Source organism: Anguilla rostrata, chromosome 15 (genome assembly GCF_018555375.3).
Source record: "Anguilla rostrata isolate EN2019 chromosome 15, ASM1855537v3, whole genome shotgun sequence".
NCBI lineage: Eukaryota > Metazoa > Chordata > Actinopteri > Anguilliformes > Anguillidae > Anguilla > Anguilla rostrata.
In genome coordinates, this window is record NC_057947.1 from 8179291 (window position 1) to 8198571 (window position 19281).

Genomic DNA, 19281 nt, shown 5'->3' on the forward strand with positions numbered 1-19281 from the left:
TGAAATGTGAGAGCAGGGCTCCTGACTGACACAGCAGAGAGGCTGCAGAGCAACTCTGAGCTGCTGAGCCGTCTCTGCAATCTGTGCAGCCGTCAGAGACGGCGCTGAGAAAGTGCCAGAGTATGCACTCAGAATACTCAGACGGCAGCCAGTCAAGCGGCTACTCTCTAAACAAACACAGTACGTGTGTGTATGCCTTTCTGTGAGTGAGAGTGAGCGTGTGTGTGCGTGGGTATGTTAAAGTGTGTGTGTGAGTGTGTATGAGTATGCATGAATGTGTGTGTGTGTGTGTGCATGTTTCTGTCTGTGAGCATGTGTGTGTGCGTGCGTTTCTGTGTGGGTGTGTGCACGAGCCTATGTGACAGTGTTTGGTGTGTGGTTGGAGACCCAATCCGCTGTCTTCCCTTTCTTGCAACTGTAAGAAACTTAAAGAGAGCATGTCAGTGAAAACCGGGATCCTTTCAGAGGGGGCTCTGGTCAGGGGGGAACCTTACCTTGCATGCAAAAAGAGGGGAAGACCAGCACCATTAAGACCAGGAGAATCATAATGCCATCTGACACTGCAGATCTGAAACACAGAACACAGAGAGCAAAAGGGTGACGAGGCTGAGCAGAGAGGACCCTGAAACACAGAGCATTCACGTGTACGGCAGCGACGCGCGGCGTGAGGCGGCAGGCTAACTGCGAGCGCAGCGAGCCGAGCGGCACCGGCCAAGAGAGAGAGAAGTGTGAGGTACAATGCGCCACAAAACGGAATCTCATAAATTTGGAGAGAGAAAAAAGAAAAAGACCTTTCCCTGTTGTCGGCAGAGTCAACATCAAGTTTAAAACGCTGAAGTAAAGTGGGTCTCATGCCTTCCTGTTGTCCCGGCAACAAGGAGTTGAGTGGCAAGCGGCGGGGAGACTGGCGCTCTCCTATTGGCTGCCAGACAGTCTGAGAGACATGGCCCCATTGGCAGCGGAGGGGAGCAGAGCGACACCGGAGGAGAGGAGAGGAGGAGGAGGAGGAGGAGGAGGAGGGAGCGCAGCGGGGCGGAGGTATGCAGAGCCTGAACGGGAATTAAAATGGGGAGCTTCACCCTATCGTACCGCTACAGCCACAGCTACGCGCGCGAAGCGTTGCCTGGCGGCAGCGAAGCATACAGCCCTCCTCCGAAACGCGCGGCGACCCCCCGTCCGAGGCGATTCGGCCGCCTGCCGCGGGCGCGCTCGCTCCCTCCCAGTCACCGTTTCCCGACGCGCTAAGCGCTGACCGCTATCCCGGCGACGGAGAGCCTGGCATTTCCCCGGGCTTCGGTGGGCCCGCCGCTGGACGCTAACGATTAGCTGCAGACCGTTAGCCTCACCGCGGCGCGACCCCGCCGGCCGCTCGCTCGCTCGCTCGCCCGTGCGCGCTAACGGAGCGAGCTGCTCCTTTAAATCAGCGCGAAACCCGGGCTGGAACAGAGAGATAATCACAGCCGCCAGGCCAGTGTGTGGGGGTGGCGGGACGGGGGGGGGCGAGGGGGCAGACAGTGACAGAGACGCCCGCGCCGAGGGGGAAATAAATCCTGGGGCACAGCGTGGTCCTAACCGCAGTTCAGCCCCGGTAACAGCTTTCCTGAGCCTGCCGCGTGCCGAAACACTACGTCAGGCTAACGGCTCCGATCGCACAGTGAGTCAGACCTGCTGCTCCATTTCTACAACACGCCACACTTCTCCCTAAAATTAGATTCCTTCATGGGCTTAACCTCCACCTACTAGTGCACTGACAAATGACCGCTCGAGAACACAATGTCCCAGCAGCCAGCAGATGTTCCTCAAACCGTGTTTCCTGAATAGCCACATCAAAAACAAGAGCTAGAACAGTAGAAATAAGACATCAGATATATACTGCACTTATCGTGAGGCGGTGACACTTCAAACTCAAGCTCGGGGGGCATGTGACCCGCAGTAAAACTGACTGTTGTGTGACCCTTCACACCATGACCTCAGAGAAGCTAACACTGTATTCTTCTTCTACAGTTCCACCTTTCGCCACAGCTGGTTAGCGACGCTGTCATAGCTCACAAGACCAAGCTTCAGCAAAAGTGCCTATGCGTGTTCATATCCCCAGTGGCTATAGAATTACTATGGAACATCAGACCGGGAATCTGAACAATCAATGCAACATAGTCTATAGCATATTTTATCTCACACGCAACAGTCAACGCTTATAAAGAGAGAAGATACATACCCTGTACCATACTGAGAGTAACAAAAATATATTCCCGGCCTCTTCAGAGAGACTACCCAGGTACACACTGTAGCACTCGTACAAAATAAAGAACTTTATTTAAATAAGACAGACGTTTCGACTTGGCATCTTCCTTAGAGTCGACAGATAAACTGGACAAAGGGGGAGGTGTACATGTCCCCCATGTGCTGATGTGGAACGCCTACCTGGCGTGCGCATTTTTCGGGGGAGGATGTATCACCCCTGGAGCCAGGTAGACGTGCCACGTGCCCCGGCTCTGAAGACGACGCTAAGTGTTATTCAGATAAACATGCTTTATTTTGTATGAGTACTCCAGTGTCTATTTTGGGTAGTCTCTCTGAATAGACTGGGCACATATTTTTGTCAACATATTTCATGTTGCTTGTTTAAAAAAATTCTAAGCCAAGTAATCAAGATTGTATTCTCATTTGCATTTGTTACTATGTTCTATTAGAAAAGTGACCTGATATCGGATTTATAGTTATGTGCTAAAAGGTTTCATGTAGACACTTGTTGGGGACCATCATAACGAAATCTCAGTGTAGCCTCTGGAGTACAGCCAACATAAAATGAATCTCACTAACAATTACACAGTCAGTTAACATCCTAAAACTGTACAAAAGAGACTCGAATCCTATCAACTTCCCGCTTTTACACACAAGCATCAAGGTCTGTTATTCAGAGGTTCTGTAGAGACCATGAGCTGAAAGCTCATTCTGCCAGTTTTAAATTCTGGTTGTCTGTTCTGAGTGGGCGGATTTTGCAGAAACCTTGTGTCATCGTTTACTCACTGTGGATGAAATATAAGGTCCGGCGTTTGATTTTGAGGAGAATGACGCTCACGGAGAATTGTGTCCTTAAAAGCAAGTTCAATAAGCACCGTGACCTAATCCAGCGCTGGATCTATCGGTAAACCGATACTCTCGTGTGAGATGCACACACACAAACAGCCCTGGCACCGCTTTGCCAGTAATCCTGCCTCCCCAGAGGAAAACACAGTGGGGTTTGGGTTTGGCTTAGGGTTTCCTCTGCAGTAATGAATATGAAATGTGACCGCCTCGGGCTGCACTTGGATGTTTTACACAAACAAAGAAGCATTTAAAAGCTGCACGTCCAATCTTACAGGCATAAAATAAGACTCAATTCAGCGGTGGAGATGACCTCCGCCTCTGCGCTAGCTCGCTGCGGTTTTCACAATGATTTTACAAAACGTGCTCTTTCAAACGGGCCGGCCGCGCGATAGGTTAGCCTGTAAGAGGCAGCTGCCGAACGGACAAAGGAACAAACAGGATGGAGAGCCGGGAAAAGACAAACGAGGCCGGCGAACAGGAGCGTCTGGCGAACGGGGTCGGGGGGGGGGGCGGGGTGGGGAGGGGGTTCGGAGCCCCTCTTCCCTAGCCGGGGTCTCTGGCACGGGGGGGGCGGGCGGGCCTGAAATCCCGCCAGCGACGCCCCTCCCCTCGCGCGGAGGTCAGGCGGTTCGCGCCGGCCGCCATTTTTCGCTCCGGATGGCGGGGGCTGCGTCTGGCACCGCCCTCTCTTACAGTCAGCCAGACCAGGAACTCGGCACAGGAGCAGGAGGAGGAGGAGGGGATCAAATTTGGAAAAAGGAATCGACCCTCTGAAGCGACAGGGGGGACGAAGGGCAGAGTTGGACGGAGACGAAAGGAGGCCGAGTCGCCGGAGTCGGGCGCGGCGAGGCGCGGGGGGGGGGTGGGGGGGGGAGGCAGCCCCACGCGGTTGGCGCCGATCTCGCCGAAACGCCCCCCGTGGGCACAGAGGAGGCGCTGCTTAAAAAGCACCTCCAGACAGGACCCTGCCGGATTGAGCCCAAACCCCCCTTCTCCTAAAGTCCAGCAGCACAAACCCACATCTCAGCCTTAAAAGGGACGTGCTCCATTTACACAGAAACGAGGAGTCCCACACATCAGACGAACTGCCAAACCATGCCGGGGAATCTTTTCATTTAATCTGTTTTCCTTCCAACGCCTCCCCGGACGCCGGCGGTCTGTAGCCGACCGATCGCCCTGGAGCAGTGTGACGCGCGCGCGGTCCAGAGCAGAGCCTGTGGAACAGAGCAACCGGCCGGCTGCTTCATACAGCCAGATTCGTCCTGACGCTTACGGGCGGATTAGCGACAACGCTCCCATGTCCCAACGACACGGGGGGGTTACGCAATGGCGTCGGGCGCCGCGTTTAAAACGACGCCGCGATCGGTTCAGGAATCCGTTAAGATTCGCAGATTCGCTTCGTGATGAACGGACCTGACCCCAGTCTGGGCCCCGCTGGACCTCTCCGGCGGGTTTTTTTTCGGGATCAGGCGCTCCCGGACGGGGGCGGGCTCTCAGCTCGCAGCCAGATCCTCTCTGAGGCAGACCCGCCGCGCGCGCGCGAGGTGCTGAGTCACCGGCAGCCGGCGGAGGTGTAATCTGTGTCTGAGCTGGCGCGTTCGGGGGTTGCCATGGCAGCCGAGGAGCCGGGCGACCCGCGGGAGGAAAGTGGCCGGTTGGCAGTGCCTTCCCCCCCCTCCCCCGCCCCCAGCCCCGAAAACCTGTCCAGCTTCCAGACACGCTCTTGGCCTTGCACGTCCAACCGAGCCTGGACGTCACTGACCACCCCCGCCCCAAATTTAGCAGGTGTGCCAAAACTGCAGACAGCACATTTTTATAAGTATTAAAAAGCTTACATTCACACAGCCCTAAAAGCACATACAAACAAGAGAGGAGACCTCTGACCAGGGCCTTCTATGGAATGGCAGCTGCTAAGTGAACATAAAATTTATTCTTTAAACCCTCCCACCGCACGCCCCCTCCACAAAACAAGGGAAACCAAAATGGCTTTTGGTTTTGAGCAGGGCCTGTTTCTGTTTTCACAAAAACTGGACATACATACCAATCTGTCTTTTGAGGAAATGGAGACTATGCATCTCTTTTTTAATTTTCGAGTACTCGAACTTGAGAGGGCACCATCTGCCATTCATTTGTCGTTTGTTTTCTTGTTTTGTTTTTTCTTCTTTCCCCTTACAGGTTTCCTTGCACGCAAGTCCATTTAACCCTAGACATGTAAACTTATGGCCTGACACACTGCGCAAAACGCACACAAGACGCTACAAAGAACGCTGCACACCAGAGACAGGCACAACAACAACATTAAAACACGCGGACCCCGGGCATGCTAATTACAGCATGCTACACAACAATTAGAGGCTGCCATAATCAAACAGGTTTATTTTTTCAGTCTGTGAAAACAAACATTAACCAGTGGAAATCTACGGTCCCTTGTACTGAACCCAAACAATTCAGTCAGATTATAGAGATAGGGCGCCATTACCCCTAAACAACTCCAGATAGCCCCATTCTGCTACACCACAGACTCCTCCTCCAGGACTTCACTCTCCAAACCTCACTTCCACAATGTAAGGAATGCTAATCTCTCCGTCTTTCTCTCTTACATAGACATATAGACACATCAAATACTACATTATTACTCCAGTGCATATCTGGTACAGTTGTATGGCAAGCTGTACACAGAGTAGTAGAAACGGAAGGCAGTGATCTAAAGTACAGGCCAGTTAAAATGTAAATGTAAAGTGCTTACTGCTTATATATCTGCTCATGTCTCCTACTTCACCAGAAAACAGTCTTTCACCTCCCAGAAGCTCTGATCGGAGTAAGGAGAAAACAATCCTGAAAATCAAAATGGCCGCCAGTTCAGAGGCCTACGTTATAGAGCACGTAGGCCTACGTGGGCCTTAAACGTTTTTCAAAGGCCAGCCAAAATTCTGGTCAAGTGAAACTTTAGGTTTAAAAATAAATATTGACTCATTGACACCCCCAACGCCGACAGCCTCAGTAAATCCTCCCAATTTGTGCTTCTTTTAATATGAAAACTTAGGGATCTGGTGAAAGAACTTTTATGTTCTGCAATGAAGCAAGAAAACTTTCGTTTCTGTGTTCCTGATTGGACGTTACCAAGAGCACTCTCAAACACGGTTAGTTCCATATGAAACTTTCAGACAATTCATATTTTCCCAGACGTTAACATACAAAAGTAGCAATTAATTACTTGATAAATTACTTAACAATGAATTACATAATTAAGGGTAGTTAGAACTTTTATTCTCTACCTTCCCAGGCTTAGCTTATAAAAACATACAGGCTAAATATATTTTGATATCAAAGTTTTGCCATTTTGAAATGCTTACGAATTGCCATCGAAATGTTACTTGTAGGCCTACTGCCAATGTGCATTTATATTTACAATACCATTTAACGACTCTAATATTGTCAATATCATACATCAATCATAGGCATGAATCTTTGGCATGAATTTGATTGAAATGTCATTCGATATAGCCTAGTAGGTCCAGTATCCAAAAAGAGGGCAACAAAACCAATTCAAGTTCCCAGAAACTGACAGTCAACATATTACACATTGTGTTTGTGTTCATCTTGTCCATAACTTTCAGATTATACAACAAGCTGAAAACATACATAGAATCCCAGAAAAAAAAATTATATGCTCAGAAGTGTGCTAGCTACACAGATAGCATAATGCGAACATTCCATCAAGATTGCAGACCACGGCCAAACGTTAAAGTAGAAACATTAATGCATGCCAAGTTTCGCTGGCTAGCTCAAAAGAAACATATCCACTGTATTAAAAATTCAACAAGGCTTCGGTGTAATCAAACTCACATGGTGCGTGACTTCATATGCAGTAATTCCCAAAGATATATAGGCTACAATATTCACAAGAGCTGGCAGCAGCTACAGTAATCAGAGTCCTTCCTGAGAGAAACAGACAGAGACAGAGAGAGAGAGACAGACAGAGAGAGAGAGACAGAGAGACAGAGAGAGAGGGAGAGACCGACAGAGAGAGAGAGAGAGAGACCGAGAGAGAGGGAGAGACAGACAGACAGAGAGAGAGAGAGAAAGATACAGAGGGAGACAGTGAGAAAGAGATGGACAGAGGCAGAGAGAGAAATAGAGAGAGTAACCATCGAATGGCAAAGAAATGCCAAATATAAACATTCTGGACACTACAAAAAGAAACTCTTTAGGGATTACAGGCTACATACTACAATTTAATCTGGCAGACCTGTGATTCCTAATTATGACCCAACATTACTTTAGCTGCTGCCATATTATTTTTATTGACGGAACAAACCATGAAATTAAAGCATTTGCTAAACCTTGGTCTCTTCCAAAATAAGAGTCTGACTGCGGCACAAGGCAGCGTATGCTACGGGGGTGCTGTTGGGTCTAGCGCTCACGGGCTTGTCTGTCACAAATGTAAGGCAAAAGCTGCGTCGCAGCCTGTGCAACATGACGCCTGGAACACGTCCAGGGGGAAGACGAGCAGAGCCTCTCTCCCCCCTCAGGCTACATATAGAGGAATGTTTTTTTATATGGGGAAAGAAAGTTGATTGGATTCTCCAGTGACTGGAATTATAATGCAGTAAAGCAGCGGTGTAAGTTTACGGTGTTCTCTCCAGAACCGGTGCGGCTGGGCCGGGTTTGGGGGGGGGGTCCGTCGAGAGAGAGAGCCCACAGCCCGCGGGCACCGAGCTGAACATGTGACACTGGGTGGGGGGGGGTGGTTATGGGAACATTCGCAGCGTCTGAACCTTTAACTCCCTTTAAAACTGACCAAATAAAATATTCGGACAGCCACAAAGGAAAAAATAACAGGATGCTCACAGAATGCAGAGTCGAATTGCACAAGACCAAAAATATTTTCGCCTCTTTCGATATCGCCTAGAATCCGGCCTCTGTGATCTGATGTCAACAGAACTCCCCCGCCAACCCCCTCGCCGGCTTAAAATCAAACTATATCTCGGCAAGAGTAAATAAGCCGGTCTATTCATCCGCTGTTGGTCCTGGCAAAACAAAGAAGACTTTGAAGGTTCCGCCACCTACTCTCTGCGGCAGTCTGGAATGCAGAAGCGATTAAACTATACCTCAGAAAGCAGCCGAAGTCACACACAACTGCCTTTCCGAAACAATCAGAATTTTATCAGGGATCTGGATTTCACTTTAATCTCAAATTCTCTGGCAGTGCACGCAACTGCAGTCTCTTCTGTGCAAATAACAACTCCTTGAAGAAGATCCGTATTCATTGACTTTGAGGCAAGAAGCACAATATCATAACTTAATCATAAGCTGGTGAGAAATAACAGAAGCTTTTCATTTTTATTAACTGAGAAGCATATTATATTAGTGATTAACATTGATTGTTGATGGTGTAGTTGAGACATTGGAATCACATCTCTTAGTTTGATACCACTTGCTTGTAGCTGAAACAGCTTTAGGTTCGAAAGAACTTAACAGCGTTATCTGTTCACACAGTACGCCCCCACCACCCCCATGTCAGCCGACACATTCGCTTACTCATTCACACACACACACACGCATACACATTCAAACACACACAGACAAGCACACACATGCGCGCACACGCTCGCGCACACACGCACACACACACACTCCACTTCAACCCAGGCTCCTACAACTTCCTGTTATTGAAGACTACAGAATGCTCTTTTTTCTGTCATTCCGGTAAGAGCTATTTTGTCTTTGACATTATTGCTGGATTGAACTATTACAATTCAGCCATTTGGCAGACGCTTTTAGCCAAAGTGACTTACCAAAGTGCATTTTTAAAGGCTTACTAGAGGGTTTTTAATACCATTTTCAGAAAAGAAAAAAAAGAAAATTTGTAATTGCACATTAAGAAGCCTAAATCAATAACAACTGGCAGCATTTAGCATTAATTGCAGAGCAGTAACAGTACAAGTCACAGCCATTTCACAAACTCCACCGCTCATTATCTGAATCTGTGCGCTTTCACCACTCGTCCTCTTACAGGGAAGGTTTTGCATTTTTCATAGTCCGCACCGATCTCCAAAAACGAAGTGTAATGCTTCAGGTTTCTATGAATGGGATCAGGTGTAGAAAAAGTCTGTATAAAATGCTATGCAAGTATTTTTGGCTAATATGTACAAAATAAGCACACACACACACACACAAAAGACGACTTAGAAAACAAACCTCTCTGTCAGCTTCTGTGTCCTGCAACAGTGCAACTAGACAATTTGCTCTGATCTGTTTGGGTAGCTGGCAATTAAAGACATCTGAAAGAAGACTATAAAATATACACTATAGGCAACGGCTAACTTTATTTTGTAAAAATTTCACTAAAATTGTACCATTCTCAATCTCTTGGAGGAGTGAGCATTACTTGCTTCTAAAAGCACCAGCGAATGATAGTTTAGATTTGCATCAACATTCCCAAACAAGCCAATCTTTAGAGTAGCGTTACATTTGTACGGAAACACCAATTCACATCAGGCAGTCATTACAGCGCTGTGATTCAGATGCATCGCACTGCCTCACACATAGCAAAATACAGAGTATGTACAAAGCACATTCTACCATGATCCTCAGCTGCAGATGTGTGTGCTGGGAAATGTAGTTCAAAAAGAGCCTTCTGTACACATTATAGGCCATTTTGGAGCATACGTCATGTTTGCATCACGACGGACAAGCTCACGTAGCAAACTGATAAAGAGAGTGTTGGCCAAGTCCCTAAAACACCGACAAAATGGCTTGTTGTGGTGTTGGCTGTCAAAGAACAAACAGCAACAAAAAAGGGCCTTCATTTTTGTTGAATACCATTGTCGACTAACCCCTTTGAAGCTAAGCGCAGGCATCTGCGGCTGCAAGCCATTAAAAGAACAGACTAGACTGATGGTATCGTTTGTAGTTCTCACATCTGCAGTTCCCATTTCAAATCAGTGCTCCAGTGCTCAACACACACAAAGCCAAGAAATGAATGAAGTAGGCATGAACAGTGAATGATAACTAAGCAGCTTCCAAAAAGTTAGCATTAGAAGGCTAATTCATAATGAGATACACCATTGACCGATATTAGTTAGTAAGCACAAAGGCAGGAGTAATGCTCATGGCAAGTTTATGATATCATTCAGTTCATAAGACAAGCATATAATTATTAAAAATAATTTGCAAAATAGTATGCATGTCACGTGTTCCCACTTCCTAGCATGAACGAGCACAAACTTAGCTAAGCCTAAGCTAACCCTGCTTTCAAGTGACGCCAGGTCATACTTCTCTCTGAGTTGGGTCGTGTTGGAACTAGAATCCCGATTTCCCCGACTTGATCATCCAACATAAGGTGTCTATGTGGACCTTCCTGGTGGGAGACTTGTGGAGACCGTAAATACAACACCTCTTGAAAGCAGCATTAGCCCTAGCTAAGTTAACCATACCCTGAAAAGATAGCTACCTCAGCACAGCCAAATGCAGTGAACAATGATCTCTTAATGGACACTTATTAGTGTAAGTCAATTAGTCGTGGTGCCGACAAACCTTTAATTCCATCTGGCACGGTGTCCTGAGGATCCATAATATTGTTTTCTATGACTTAGCAAGTTAATGATGAAAGTTTTATGTTCAGATCGTTCTTTTGCTACAACCACCACATTAGACAAACAGTCAAGAAACCGTTCTTTCTACCACCAGTTTGGCTCCGCCCACACAATAAGCCATCAATGTTTACCAACACCAAAATGGTCTATTGTTCTTCTAACATCTTTGAGATACTACTGAGACTATTTTTAAGTTGCTGGCCGGCATACAATTGACACCATTCAAATGAGTCAGCTCCAACAGCAACGAGCCATCTGCCACATGCAATCTTCCATTTTAATGCATTTTACAACATTAGCGTCATTACACTAGTTACAGGCTACATTTATCTTTCAAGTAATTCATCAACAACATTGACAGTGCTGCGCAGAACACTGATGAAACTTTTTTGGGGGTAAAATGCTAGCGACGCTCACAGGCTAGTCGCACTGCTGAAGTCGAAGTGGCCAATGAGCCAATGCAGAGGTTTGAGCTCAGACGATTCCTGCCTACGAGTTCATGATGTCGGACGCGCACCCGAGCTCACCCGAATGCAGCAGGAGAGGGCCGCGTCAGACCGCCACGGTGGCGGCAACAAAAATCAAATCGACCCCTCGATCGATCGCACCAGTCCGCTTTCCCGTGATGTTCGGAGGCAGACGCCGACCCGGCCGGCATTTCCGTGGACGTGAAAGCGCACGGAGATCGCCCCGTTAAACACAAGCAGTCTCACCAGCTGGCGCGGCCATCGCGCCCCATCCATTTTAAATAAAACCAGGAAGCGCTGAATGGACAGCGAGCGCAGACAGACAATAAGCACAGCAGTAACTTCTGCTCTTACAGCCCAGTGATAAGGGCGGAGAGGCCGGTGAAGAGCTCATAAAATCTGCATTGCAGACGGTCTCCAGAGCAGACTCAGGAATGGGAGAGAGGAGCCAGCAACACTGCAGCCCTGCAGCTGCGCAGACAGCCGACTCAAGCAGCATTTAAACCCGTCTCTCGCCCACATCTGCGCAGAGAATCAATTCGCTACAGCACCAGTGAGGGTCTAAAACAGCAGTGAAACACAGACAGGCCCCAGTCAGCATGTGTTAAGCAGTCAGACTGTCTCATGTCCTGTCTAACACAGAGCTGGACTCCAGGTGCCCACCAAGCCCAGCCAATAGGCTTCATCCCCACAGTAAAGTGAGTTTTACCTGGACAAGACGTACAGTTATTAAAGCCCTGTGGATTTGGGCAGAAAATGACAGGACTACTGAGAGAAGAGCCGTCAGAGAGAAGGAGCCGGAGCACTTGAGTGGAGTGGGCGGAGCTTCCCACACGCTGTGATTCTCTGCAGCGACCCAGAGCAGCAGCGCCTGCCGCAGCGCTAGTGCGCACGGGAGCTAACAGCACAGCTCACTCCCAGCCTGGCTCACGTCACAGCGCACACCACAGCACCCAGCTGGAGACTGACGGCCTTAAAGAGATTTCTGCTCCGTCACTGAAGTCTTGACAAGTCCACACACACACACGCACACACACAAGCACAGACACACACACACACACACACACACGCACACACACGAGCACAGACACACACAGACACACACACACACGCACACACACACACACACACACACACACACACAAACACAGCACGCACACACATACACACACACACACACACACACACAACACACACACACACACTAGCACACACACTAGCACACACACGAGCACAGACACACACACACAGAGACATACACACACAAGCACAGACACACACACACACAGACATACACACACAGGCACACACAGACACACACACACACACACACACACACACACACACTAGCACACACACTAGCACACACACGAGCACAGACACACACACACAGAGACATACACACACAAGCACAGACACACACAGGCACACACAGACACACACACAGACAAACACAAGCACACACAAGCACAGACACATACACACACACATACAAGCACAGACACACACACACACACACACACCCTTCCTACTCCCTCCCCATCTCAGACACCCACGTACCCGGCTGAGCGGCTGAGTCCTGCTCAGGCTTGAAGCCCTGGGTCTCTGTGCACGGCGCAGTCTGTCTGTAATGACAGCCTCTGTAATCTGATCCTCCAGCAGGGAGCTCTGAGCCAGCACGTCCCTCTCCCTCTGCTCCTCCATTGTTCCAGCCCGCACCGCCACTGCTTTCTGACAGCCAAATTACTGTGCTCTGGGAAATGATTGCTGTCTACCCCCCCTCCCCCACCCCCCCACTCCTCATAATGCCACTTGCCTTCCTGTCTTCTAAACGCTTAGGATTTGGGCTACAAATTATACACCTCATTCCACTCTACCAAATGGAGGCCGCAGAAAGATAACACTTTAAACATCTGCAGAAGAATATCATCACAATGGAGCCAACAACTTAAAGTCTGAGTTCAGTAGTTAGTAAGTTAACGGAGTAAGTTAAGTTAGTTGATACTTAAGCTACTAACCAGAGTTAGTAACTGAGGTATCAGCTGCTTGTATTGAGTCCTAAATAGTGTTCTGTGAAGGCTGTTAAAGATGGGTTTTTTTTTTTTTAACTGAAAAATGAAATATGACATCACATTGTTGTGCCAGTTGGATAGTTGGATAACTCACACCAAGTGGGTTAGACACGTTGCTGTAAGGTGCTAAGTGCCTACGTTCACATACAAACTAGCCTCCCACCTGGGCTATGCAGCCTACAAAAGCAACATGACTACTAGCAGCACGTCTCTGAACAACTGCTGTTCATGACGTCTTCCCAAGAATGAGTCTGAATCTTTGGTTGAAACAGGCATGATTTTGAATGGTTATTGGAGCAGCACCCATTACATCTTCAGTGGTTCAAATCCTTCTGTGTGGATGAGTCTGGTATTCTGTGCTAGATTTCTCTGATGCGTTAGCAATAAAGAGAACTTCTTAACCAATACATTTATTCTAAATAACGGTACAAAATAGTCATGAATCGGCAGAACTTCAGGTAAACAATATAACTACAAATTAATCTTAACTTTAAACTGTACTGTAAGCTACCTGAAATATATATCATTCAGACACATCTGTTCTTTTGCATATAATCTAGCAACCAATTTAATATAATAGTCAGACTTTCCACAAGTAGACAGCATTCTCTTTGTTAAGGGGTGGTGACTAAACATGCAACGTCTTCAAGTCAAAACTGAACTCTACATCACCTCTTTTCTCTGGGACTTCTTCCTATTTCCAATCTTCCAAGCTTACAAACACACACCGGCTCATACTCTCGCCACTGTTGAATGTTTACACAGGAGACCATGTCGACACCATTTCCATTTTTTGAAAGGGAACGCGCAGAAAAACAGGGTGAAACTTCAGCCCCACGGGGATTTTAAGGTGATGTTTCCTACAGGCTGGGGCACCATTTGCAGTGTGACCCCAAACACTGCACTTCACTTAAATGTGCTGCCTTGGACCTCTAGCCCTTTTCACGAGTGCATGGTTCCGTTTCACATTTCACAGCTATAAGCCAGTGGAGCCAAAACTGCCACCAAACACACACAGTTAGGAGAAAACACATCAAAATGATCCAATGCCACCAACAGAATGCACAAGATGAAAAAGGACTTTTAACTTCAACCAAGGGAACAGGTTTGAGATATGAGATCCACAACACGGAGCAATGCAGTCAACCCGGTATGAGACGGTCATCATTTGTGGATTCATGGCGTTTAATTTTGGAACGCAGCACAAGGCCTCAACGAGGAGCGGCTTCAAGGCTTAATGTAGACTGTGGAGTGCAACAAAAGAGAACCCACGGACACCAGGGAGCACTTAATTTGAAGGCTGAATAAAGCAGTCAGCACGCGATGCCAAAAGACCGGAGAAGGTATTTTATTATGTGGCTTTCAGCTGAAGTGGAATCGGCAACGTGATACGAAAGGCCAATCAGAAACAAACAAGGACAACTACTAAACTGTGTACAGCAACGGACAACAACAAAAAAAAAATGGGCCAAACGTTTCACTGAAATCCCACGTAGACTCAGTCAGCTTTTGGAGCAGCAAATGGGTCCAAAGGAGGTCTTAAAATAAACCTCATAACCAACGGGAAGACAGAAGCCCAAAATGCAACAAACAAACAAGGGGCGGGGAAGCACCGGGACCAGATGGCCCACCGTCAGAGGCACTGTCGGCAGATTGGCGCACAACTGCTGACATTTCTCACCAAATTCTAAAATACATCTGAGAGTAAGACTCAATCAGACCAGAACGGGAGAAGGACCTTATGTATAAACTCCCCAAAGAAGGTGGGCTCATTCCCTAGTATTAAGCAGAACAGCCAACCACTTTAAAGAAAAATGGAAGCACTGTACGTTCACATTGTAGGCAGGAATTGCTAAAACTCTGCCATCATCTACAGCAAATTCTTCCAACTACTAGCCTAAATTCTAGGGTCCAGGCTCTAATAGGAGACTGGCTATGCTAACTTTAAGCATACTTAAAAAACAAGGCTTGGGGTTGTTTTAGCACATTCAATACACAGCCAGTTGTGATAAACTGTGCCTTTTTTCTTTTGTTGCTACTATATCACCATGGCTTCTACCAAAATCCCTTTTTCCAACCCAATGTATCTTTTTTTATTACATCATTCAAAAATAATTGTAGCCAAAAGTGGAATAATAGCCTAAATATTATTAAAGTTTATATACTGTCTTTTCGGGCTTTCCCAACAGCCACAAACTAAACTAAAATGGCGGCTCCTCCAGAACATGAGCAGAGCTGTCCCACGTGGCTCTGAAGACAACAAAGATTATAACAGTAATGAGGGAGCACAGAGTCAGCTTCCCCAGGCAGATCCCCCAAGTAACCAGGGCAATGAAATTGAAATAAATAAATAAATAGGCCTGCTCAAAATTACCCAGAGTATAGCAAGTTAGTTAATCAATGTTAGATTCAAACAGTTTCAAACACAGCCTAGTTCTATCCATCTGCAGACTCTACCATTAACGGTCGCATTGTGTGTAGGCTACTGTATACAGCTCATGAAGTGCACAGGTTTAACAAATTATTATTATTCTACGTAATACCGTCTCCTTTGTTAACCTAACCAAAAAAGCACAACAAAATACACGAAGAACAAGCAATGAACTGGAACTAAAGAACGACCTCTTCTCTTGGGCTCCGGACAAGTTTGTGGTGCGGACTTACTGGCACCCTGGCTGATTCCCTATATTTCTATTTGGATTTGGCTAAACTAAGAAAAGCGCATTATCACCAACATGAACAAATCCCTCGCTGGATGTTTGGCTAGCTTAGGCTAGGCCAGGACAGGACAGGACAGGATGAACACTGAACTTTTAGTCGCCTAAAGAGAAGAAACACGATGATGTAAAATGCCTGAAATCATTTCTCCGCATTGCTTCGTCATATATTCTCAGATGAAGTCTTGCACTTTGCTCACAGAAACCTAGTCAACTGACTATGCGAGATTAAATCTAGCCCACCTAGGTGTTGGAGGACTGCTCAGAGACGTGCAGGAACATGTCAACAGACATGTACCTAGATTTAGAGCACCGTGACGCAGAACACTAATTTCAGCATTCAGCTTAAAAAAGATGAATGCGGAGCTCGTACTGTTGACTCCTGTTTAACCTCAGATAGTTAAATCGCGGTGAAAAAGGAAGTGAGTAAGTGCAGGACAAGCATGATCAATATGCCTTAACTCCCAGCGACATGCAACTTGGGAGATCCCATTAAACCTGGCCTGTTAGGCTGACTCCCAGTACAGTGCTCCAGACACAGAAACCAGTGTTCTCCATGACATTAAAACATCTTTTTTTTCCATTTGGAAAATGCTGCTAAATATTTGGAATGCTAAGTAAACTTTGTCCAAAGGGCATTCCTACCTTTCTACACTTTATTTAAAAAAAACACCCCTTTCTTTCATGCAATCTCTATTGCTTTTAATTAAATTTAAATTCTAGGAGGCCTGTATTTGTTATAGTGAAAACATTCCATTTAGGCTAGGCGACCTACACTTTATGAAATTACATTCGCGCCACTCTAAACTGCAATAACAGGCTCTGCGTAATATTTGCATAGGTCACCAGACTGTACACAGTGCAGATAACGCCCATTCAAAGCAAATGTCTGGCACCAGCTCTGTAAAATGGCTTTGGCTGAATGAAGTAAACCACTGATTGACAAACCTTTTCATTCAGTAAAAAGTGCACTAATCTGGAATGGGAGGCTGGGGAGTACTTGCAGGAGGACAAAGTCAAACAGCACGGCTTCTGAGACGGGCAAACAGTATAAATATAGCTTAAGAACACACACTGCTTTGTTGAAACTCATCCAAACACGGCTCGCCTATGGACTCCACATAGGCTAAACGTTCCACGGGTAAACTAGACGCCAGCATTTCACAGAGAACAGGAAGTCAGTCATAACCGAGCTGCATCTCATTCTGTGTTTTTACCACTGTAATTCATTGGTTTTTACTACCCATCATTTTTTAGGCAGCATGTCAATTTTACATTTCAGTTAGCACATAGCCTAAATTCTGCCACATTTTCACAAGACGCCCCAGAGAAGCTTCCATCGCATACAACAGCGATGTCATCATGAAGTCCTCCACACACTATCCAGTTCTCTCTTCAGAAAATCATCAACTACACCAACAGTGGGCAAAATCCCTGAGTAACTTCTCAGATACGGTAGAAAATATGGCCCAATCGTACCATGTTATCAAGCGGCCGTGGCGCAGAGGGCAGGGGCAGTCTGGACCATGACTCAACCGCCACAGACAAACATAATACTATCTGCTACCAGGAGACCAGAGAGGACGTGAGTCAGTCAGCTCGTCTGGCGTCCACCGAGAGACAAGGATGACCTCACCGCAGGACCAGACATCTGCTCTCCCACAGAGACACCCAACCCCCCACCCCACCCCCAACCCCCCGGTCATTTTCAGTGCCCCGGGGCAACTTGTGGAGATTACGTCTCCCATTATCTACATAACTGCATTTTCTACAGCAGGAACTTCAGCGAAGCTCCCTTATTGACAGTGCAGTGCCGTACCCAGGAACCGAAGGTCTACGGGTCACCGGTGCAGTGACTTTAATCACCATTCCCCCTCTGTGTATTCCCAACTGTCTGCACCACGGACAACCGTTCAGCCTACAATACACACTACAGCACGGCTAGGTCAATACACCGATCGTCTGCATAAATTTGCCATTCTCCAGCCTTAGCGAAGTATGCCCACTTAACTTCACCAAGGTGATCTCACGACACTGCTCTGGCCGGTCTGCTCTTATCAGTCATTAAAAGATGTAGAAGCAGCCCATGCCACGGCTCCCGTTGTCATTTACCTCACACATTATGCGCATCACATTTCTGAAATGAATATCCCAACAGCTGAAGTGTCGTGAGTCACTGCTGTTCTTTGCTTGCGGGAGAGTTGTGGATTTCAGGTTTGACGCCGATGATGCACCCATTGGTAACGCACAGTGCACAAAGTGCTTCGTATCAGCACATATCGAGCATTGTTTATGGAACACACGCTACTCAAGTCTCCTGGGATAAGGCTGTCTGCAATGAGGGAAGAGAAGCAACAAGCTAGTCTCCTGTGCAAAAACAAATACTTGTACTGGATGTGATAAGTTAATAATACAATGCAAAATTATCTTATCATCTGAAAAAATAGGAGCTATGGGCTTGTGATTAACAAATAATTGATTGTGCCATTCATTAACTGCTAGGCTATGATTTGGAAACCCAATGTCTTTGTTTTGAGAAGGGGGGAAATAGTTTATTCCAAACTGAAGGTAGATTACACAACCTAACATATAGAGCCTAAACATACTCCCAAATTTCATTCACAATTGGTCATGGCAAAGTGTATACTGCTAAAGAATAGATCTTAGCATAAATTTCCTTCCAATGTTAATAAAGCATTACCACTTTGATAAATGGAAAATTTCTAAGAGTGTTCAATCACCACGGAGTCAATCTATAGCATATTTATAATACATTATATTGCCAAACTATGATTGATTTCTATGTCAACCAATGGTCTATAGCCTAATATCTGTGACCGGGGTAGTTGCCTACAAGAATGTGACCATTTCTGCAGGCATTTCAATACTGATGTGTATAATAACATGTGGTGTAAAATATACGCAAATACTGTGTAGCACATGTTAGCTATAACTTACTCGGTTACACACACTAAGAGACGCACCAAGCACCGTAAACTTCAGTTTTTATGCAGTCTTCATGCAAGATTCAAGAGCTTTCGTTCATGTTTTTCAATGCGTGTAACAAGCTAATCATCCGATCTCAAAAGGCATCAGACACCTTGATTAAACTGAATGCCCCCTCGAACGCGTCTGATTTTCTCAGGTAATTTCATTAACGGTTTTTATGAGTTGGAGACGTTGCCTTTTGTTATGCGTATGCACAGCATGGGATAGATGGAACCAACACCGTCAAGTGTGAGCCATGCTCTCAGCGAGTTCTACATAACAAAAGACGCCCTAACAAAGTGTCAATTGCCCACGATTTTGCGGAAAGGAGTCTGCAGACTGTGGCGACAAA

General features: G+C 46.6%; 1 protein-coding gene across 4 annotated transcripts in view; it reads right to left on the reverse strand.

The window, feature by feature from the left end:
• The window catches only part of LOC135240594 (activin receptor type-1-like), a 36493-nt gene that overhangs the window by 16330 nt on the left and 882 nt on the right, over nt 1-19281 (reverse strand). The window contains exons 1-2 of one of the 4 annotated variants that reach the window (XM_064310238.1): nt 6934-6965; nt 495-568 (exon numbers count right to left, since the gene is read on the reverse strand). In XM_064310238.1, the coding sequence (XP_064166308.1) occupies nt 495-568; nt 6934-6950 (91 nt within the window). In that variant the 5' untranslated portion in view covers nt 6951-6965. Of the gene's footprint in view, nt 1-494; nt 569-791; nt 878-6933; nt 6966-19281 lie in introns of those variants that run through there. The other 3 variants (XM_064310236.1, XM_064310235.1, XM_064310239.1) reach the window with 3 other exon arrangements.